Below are 7,660 nucleotides of genomic sequence, written 5' to 3'. Positions count from 1 at the left end.
ATAGTATTGCAGACACCAGCTGTCACTAATAAAATGTACTTTTTTTCTCCAGGACATTGATGCTTTCTTCCTTTTGTTTCCAGTTCTTTAGAATCTTGGTTGCTGAGACTCTGAAGTGCAAAGTTCAACAGTGTTGTAAACGATTGTTCATTTATGTACTATCTATGTATATATGGCAGCCAAGTACATTTCAGTGAAGTAGCTAGTTCAACAGCACCTTCACTTCCATTGCATTTCAATCAAATTACCTTAAAAGCTTTCCCTCAGTGTCTTTTTTGTAAAACCTCTCCTTTTAGTTCAAATCGCAGCCCGGGAGAAATAGAACCATTTTGTTCCCTCTGGGGAACTCAGCAATCATTTGTGCCCATCAAAGAAAAAATCCCCCCTTTAAGAATATTATGTTAATTTCTCCTTTGCTTGAAACTGATGTCTTTTTCAAAGTCTTACAATGCTGAAGTGCAGATGTACAAAAAAAGTATTTCATAATCAAATCATATTTTTTTTAAATGCAGGAATGTAAAGAAAATGTTAATAATAGCTTGCAGAGGTTCACAGAGAAGCTGATGACATTACATATCATTGTTCATTTTGTTATAGGCATGGAACTACCTTATAAGGCATATGTGTCACGTCGTAGATCGCACGTAGCTTGCAAAGTTAGCATGCGATTCATGCTCAAACTACAAAGACTGTTATTTTTCTTATACTTTTGAAAAACAATTTCCCACGTTATCCAATTTTTGTCTTTGCAACGAGAATGAAGAGTATCCAAACAACACACAAGACATGCATAATGAACTGAAATATGTTTAAATCCGTAGCATCTTGTGAACACTAATTGACATCTTACATGGCACAGTATACTGTTAGATGTGGATGTGATAGCACTGGTGGCAGTTAAGTCATCTTATTAGATCTAATCTCTGTATTACCATTTCATTTTTTGTGAAAAACTGCTCTTCAAGGCAGCATATCGTGGTATAGTGTAAAATATGGTATCATCTACAATTCCAATATGAAATGCTAGTACGCTCTATACTGGTACACATGAAAACCAATGAGGACAATAAAAATGGTGCCCCTTTTCTGCTTCCCTGTTCATCACTAATAATATTGTTAGAATGTCTAGTAGTAATCATAGATATTATTGGAGTAATTATTGCGAACATGTGCAGTAGGGGGCACTGCAGCTTTCACCAAACTCGAATGACCAGGATCACCTGACCACCCCGTATCTAAACTTTTCACTTTCAACAGTGACCCAAGCAAACACATTTACAATCAATAGTTTGTCTCCTCACTGAAGCCTCTTGTCTCGTTGCGTCTCAGAGCATCATTGAAATAATAATGCTGTTTCATATGATGCATAACATGAAAGCAATTGAATGTCGCTTCTGGAATATATTTGAGTTTGATTTTTCATAAAACAGCCACCAAAATCCTTGTTTTAACAACTGTTCGGTAGTCTGAATCTCCCCCCTGACATGGAAATCTTCTGCAACCCCTTCATGCTGTTGCTGCAGCTGTCGGGTCCCTAACATGTCATCACAGAGGCGTTTTTCCATTGTATACATGTCAGAGACTGAGAACAGTTCTGCTCTGATGCTTGTACCGGCAGCAATTTTAGCCGTTGCAGTGACAAACGCAGGGCCATGATTAAGTGGATGGAGCGAGTGGTTGGGTCTGCATGACGGGGGAAATAATTACCAAATCGCATTGGTGGAGGTGACTCTTTTCAGCACAAACACTATTTCTTCCCCTTGCATTCAGCCAACACTAAAACGTGAAGCCACATAAAGACCTGGTGGTTTAAGGAGAGAAATCTTTGTTATCAGCGAACTTCAGAGACAGGATAACGCTCACGGCGAGAATCTTCTATAGAACCAAAAAGCCGTAGATTAGAGAAAGTAGTTCTGCGATGCTTTGACCGTGCCGGGACACTAAAATTAGCTGACTCCTAGGATTTGATATATGTGGGGTGTCGTCGTGTGCAAAATACTAACAATAGTCTCTAGAGTGGGAATGGTACAAACAAAGCCTTGCTCTTCTTATTAAATATAGCCTTTTAATGAGAAATAGATTATTATATGAAACATTCATTTGAAATAAGCTGATAGAATGATCCCAAACAGAACAGCAAAAAAGTACATAGGCAAGGTATTAGGTGTAAAAATCTTCAGACATATCCATGGTTACATGTAAGCAACACTGTGGTAGCGTAATGCCATACGAGTAAATGTGCTTGTTTTATGGACTTTGCAGTGGCTCAGAACTCAAATCGTAATGTACAGAATGTTTTTGACAATATAAAAACAGTCATACATTGTCATGAATCTAATTCGATACATAAGACATGGGTGCCCTGTACTTTGTGCTGATGTACTCAAATGGAGGGCTTTTTTTTTTCTTCCTTTTTTTTCTTTTTGAAGTAGTCTTGGTATTCCCTTTCAATACTGTTATATTTTATAATATTGTTACTGCAGCAGAGCATTGTTACGGTAACAGAGTTCATATTTACAGATACATTGTACAACAGGGGACAAAAAAGCAAAGAAAAAAAGATCAACCATTACATGAAGTCATCCTTTGACCCTCCGTGTCGTGGTTGAGTTCCCCACATGCACAAACCTCCTCGGATGCGTGGTTCTCAGGAGGAGATGAAGAGTGTTTACTTGATCAACATTTATGGTCTTAAATTCTGAAGCTAATTCAGTGTCACTCGTCTGTGTAATGTCTAAAAGTTTTAACCAGCTCTAAACGTGTTAAAGGGATAGATAACAGGCACTTAATAATAATAATAATCATAATAATAATAATCATAATAATAATACGGTAACAATTCATTTGGATAGTCCAATGTTAACTGCTGAACAATCAAGTCCCCTGTTTTACGGCATCTCTACTGACTGCAAAATCAGCTCTACTTCAGCTTAAATGAATCCATTCAGAGATACTGGTAGCATGCAGGTGTTAGAATGGCAATGCTTTGGATACCAACATTTGCAGAATGGTTAAGTCTACCATGATAACATTAGCATGCTAAAATAAGCTTGGGCCAGATAAAACTTCAACACCAAGGAGCTGTGAGACCAAGCGGACGCTGCTAACGCGACAGGTAGAGCATCAGTCATCCTGAACCAGCCGCCACACACGCGCTAACCCATTTAAGTGGAAATCGGAAAAATGAATTTGCAGACTACTGAATCACCTGAAATTGATTGGATTTGTCGCAATACATTTACTGATGTTATTTGTAAAGTACTATCGAGAGTTAATAGTGCTTCGCGAAAAAGACTGACGACAGCGAAAATAAAACACGAGGATAATCTTTGCCACACAAAGCCAGACACGATTCTGCCAGTTACGTGGTGACGAGAATGCACATCTAGATATGACTGTTAAAGCTGCGATGGCGGATGCACTAAAGTCTGCAGCTGACAAATCTACATTCATAAGAATCAGAGCCAGGTTTTTCGTTCCGGGGCAGCTGCAATCTCCTGCTAAAAAGCATTGCCCCGACTTTGACCACTGCTTTTCAAGGTGTAGAGTTGGTGGAGGATTTCAAAGCCTGGTTTCTTGGTTCACGTTTAAGTCACAACCCAGATACGCTCCTCTGCTTCGAGCTGAACCCACAAGACTAGTATCATCACAAGTGCAAAAGAACAATTATTTAGAACAACACATAATGAATCCAAAAAAATATCAAGGCAATCAAACTATAACAACATCAAAGAGACCAACAGACTTGAAACTTAATAAAAAACAATAAAACAATTTGAAAAAAAAGAAGAAGAGGGAAATGGGCTGGCAGCTTTTACACAAGGAGGAGTGTTTTTCCAGAGTTTGGGAGCCATGGCAGCAAATATGAAGTCTCCTTTTCTTTTTTTTCTTCTTTTTTTTTGTCTAAATTCAAACCCATCAATGTCTAGAACAGCTAGGTTGTATGACATGAGTGACCTTGCCTTTGTTGTTGTTAACAAACATGCAGGTTAATGGACTGGACCTACAAAAGCTTATCAGCAATAGCAATGTTTCAGCATCAGATTACCCAAATAAAGTGTGACCAACAATACGTAGGTAGTGTTTCATATTTCAGTTGGATGATTGAGTGTTAAACACAGTTGCAGCTCTGTTTCCAGCAACATGCAAAACAAGGTCAAAAGGCATATGGACAGAAAAAGGAAATCTTTACATGGGGTAATAGAAATCTTACAGAGTAAACACTGCCAAAAAAGAAAGGTATTTTAAGCTTTAATATAACCATTTCTTTTTTTTTTTTCTCTTTTTTTTTCTGTGGCACAACAGAGAAATTCAATGGCTTTACAACACGATTCGTATCGAACATAATTTGCCTTCTCTTGTTGTCTCCCTTTTTGCTGTGCTCTTATCTAAAAAAAAAATCGAGAGTAAAATAAAAACATACAAATGGAACGTGTTTTTTTTTATTATTTTTTTTTTCATGGATGCACTTTTCGTGAAACTGGGATGAGCGTCACGTCTTACTGTATGTCTACCTCAGGGAAGTGTATGGCTTTAAGTTGTCTCGCAAAATGTGCCTGAATTGATGAATGTTTACATTTTTGCTCTTGGTGCTGAAAAGCTCCACAAATCAGCAGTCACAACATGTACATTTTTGCAAAGCTGTACAAAATAGCATTGATTGTTAAATCTTCAGACCACAATATTGCACTCACGCACCAGGAGGTACTGCCTTGTGAAAAAACACAGCTTGAATTTCAAACACGGGAAGAAGCACTCCAAAATGCAAGATTTCCGCTTCAACTGGAGTCAATCTCAAAATGACACATTCAATTTTAACGAACAGCAAGAAGCGTCAAGCCAAAAAGAATGTACACGCACATTTGCACACACACACACACACACACACACACACATACACACATACATTCACCCACATATATATGTATATATAAACAGCTGGCTTTTGTTATTTGACATGACTATCCATTACCGCCCTGCTGTGTGCCTTATGTGTCAGAACAATGACAGAGTGCCTCATAACTCACAAAGAGCAATGCAGATTCGCCGTGGGTTGGAGATGTAATCAAGAGTCTATAAGTAATGTGTCGACTACTTACTCACTAGGGCTATTTAATCCTTACAATGTATAAACATTTTTTTTTTAAATATTAAACTGTCCATTATGTCTGAAATATTTTGCACATTAGCTGAAATAAAAGGATATCTGGTCTGCCCTTGTGTTATATCGTTATCTTTAAAAATGTTTTTTTTTCTCAGTAAAGAATGGCAGTTTCAGATATAACCTTTGATCCCTCAGAGTAAAATCAAGGCCTCTTTTTCACCAGTACATATATTTTAATATTTCTTTTTTTTTTTCTCTCTCTCTCTCTTTTAAATTCTTTTAGGGAATGACAGACATGCTGGGACAAATATGATACAGTCTTTATAATGGTTCCATTTATCTTCTTTATCTTGATCTGAAACGCTTTTCATCATTGCCTTTTTCCTTTTTATCTCTTTCAGAATTATGCTTACAAAGTTAATATTACATCAAAAGGCAGAAAAGGTCCAAAAAATGAAAAAGAGAAAAACAAAATGTAAGATTAATTTCCCCCTCGTAGTTCATTTGTTGGGTGTTTCTGTTTGCTTGTCCTTGGTGTTAATGGGACTATGTTCAACAGAGTTTAGTAGTCAGGTGATCTGATTGTTTTAGGATCTCTGTGCTGTACATGTCCAAGGCATGATTTACTCGAATCATCTCGCTGTTGTTGAGCTTGAGCCGATGCTTGAGCATACAGGAGAAGAGGTCCAGCTGGGGTTTGCCAGGTGCGGATGGAGGGGCAAGGCGGTTAATCCGATCTCTAATGTCCAGGAGCAGGAGCATGACGGACGAGGATGAGTAGAACTGAGTTCCTTGCGTGTACGACTGGTTCACCTGCTGCACGGCACTACGGAGCAGGTCGGCATTAAAGCGCAGGCTGTAGCCGAACACTTGGATGTCAGATATCTTTATGTAGATCTGCCGCTTGTTGGGGTCTCCGAGGTCAACTGGACCCTGTCCCGTGTCGTTGCGTAGGCCGGTCGGGATCTTGGCGCGGCTACGCAGGTAGATGTGCACCGTCTCAAAGAAGGTCTTCCACCGGTTGCCTAGCAGCAGGGTCCAGTTGAAGCACTGGGAGTTCTGCAGCCGTACTTTTTCCCAGCGCGGGTAGCCGTGTTCTCCGAAAGGCATGCTCCAGCCTTCCGAGTGGCTGCCGCTGAATGGGTTGACGTACACGAAGAACATGGGGTCGATGCTGCTGTTCCGCATCTGGCAGATCTTCATCGATAGGCCGATTATCATGTGGAGGTAGTCCATCCGGTTTTTGTTGCTCTTGAGAGTCAGGGACATGCGCTTGCGCCATCGGGGGTCAAAGAAGGTCTCTAGTCGGATCTCGTTGCTGATGAAAGTGGTGTGAATGTACAGTCGCGAATCCATTTTCTGTAACAGGTATTTGAGCTCCAGGTCTTGAAAGTCCAGGTCCGTTTCGAAGCTGATGAACTGCTCGCTGCGTTCTGAGTCCACATTCTGGGGCTCGCACCGGCCGCGGTACAACTTGTAGCCCTTGTTGCAGGAGCCACATTGGGAGATGTTGGCCAGGCTGCACATGGCACAGCTGTTGTTGCCGCCTATGACGCACGGTATGGGCCGCTGGCACAGGGTGACGCCCGTGTGGCACACGCAGGTCCTTTGGCTCTCCAGGAAGGTCCCCCAGAAGCCGTTCTCGTTGCAGTAGAGGAAGGACTGGACCCTGTTGAGCCACTGCATCACAGATCTACAGAGACCGAAGGAAACCAGGACAGAAGCATTAACAGGGGTCGGATGGAACGTCCTACCATATCAGCACTATTTGCTAGGTCATTTACATAATGCATACATTCCAATGCACTTGTTTTCCCAGAAGGCCTTTCGGTGAGCTTCCTATGTTCTGACAACCAACTTTCAAAGACATGAAACTTGCTTTGACGTCTGTCACCATGGACACTGTGTTTTATTTTAATTGTGCTTACTTGGCTTTTTATAGTGTGATGATGCAGTTGAAAGCTTTAAAAATAAAACCCATCATTAAGTTAAGTGGCGTGCATTACTGTGTTCTTGTAAGCTTGTACCTTCTAGACAGGTGGACTTACTGAAATGAGCGGACACAAATGGTACGAAGATGTGAAAACACATTAAACAATCAATCAAACGACAATTAAATGCTTTGTTGGCAGCAATGTGTACATGAAAACCATCCAGTCAGGATAGTCGGGGAATAGGATCATTTCTTCCCTTCAAGGAGGAGGAGCTGCGTTATTTCCCTCAGGTGGAAGGCATTACTTGCTATTCTTATCTTGTCTCTTCTTTTCCCCTCAGGCATTTTTCCCTCCTGTCATCTTGACAGTACCGGAACTTCTTTTCTGACTATAGGAGGTGAATTCTGAATCCGGATTTTTCAGAGGAGGGCTGGTCAAGGTTAGCTTGACATGTTAATGAAGCTACGGCTTAACTATGATGGATGACATCGCATTCTCAGCAGGCCAGAAAGCCCCCGAGCTATACCCAAAACGAGCCTGGAACAAATCACCTATAGAGGACGACGGGAGCACAATGCTTGATTCCACTAACTTTGGCTTCAAATGGAAGATGGGGCTGAGC

The 7,660-nt window shown here is 40.6% G+C and overlaps 1 protein-coding gene across 1 annotated transcript in view; it reads right to left on the bottom strand.

The window, feature by feature from the left end:
• Window positions 1–2,045: 2,045 nt before the first annotated feature.
• The window catches only part of brinp1 (bone morphogenetic protein/retinoic acid inducible neural-specific 1), a 105,488-nt gene continuing 99,873 nt past the window's right edge, over window positions 2,046–7,660 (bottom strand). Inside the window, exon 8 of the mRNA XM_084034746.1 lies at window positions 2,046–6,797. Within this exon, the coding sequence (XP_083890872.1) occupies window positions 5,657–6,797 (1,141 nt within the window). The 3' untranslated portion in view covers window positions 2,046–5,656. The remainder of the gene's footprint in view (window positions 6,798–7,660) is intronic.

Source organism: Eutrigla gurnardus, assembly GCF_963514095.1.
Source record: "Eutrigla gurnardus genome assembly, chromosome: 19".
In the NCBI taxonomy this organism is placed as follows: domain Eukaryota; kingdom Metazoa; phylum Chordata; class Actinopteri; order Perciformes; family Triglidae; genus Eutrigla; species Eutrigla gurnardus.
The sequence above is the reverse complement of the archived record's forward strand: the minus strand, read 5'-3'. Positions and strand labels throughout refer to the sequence as shown.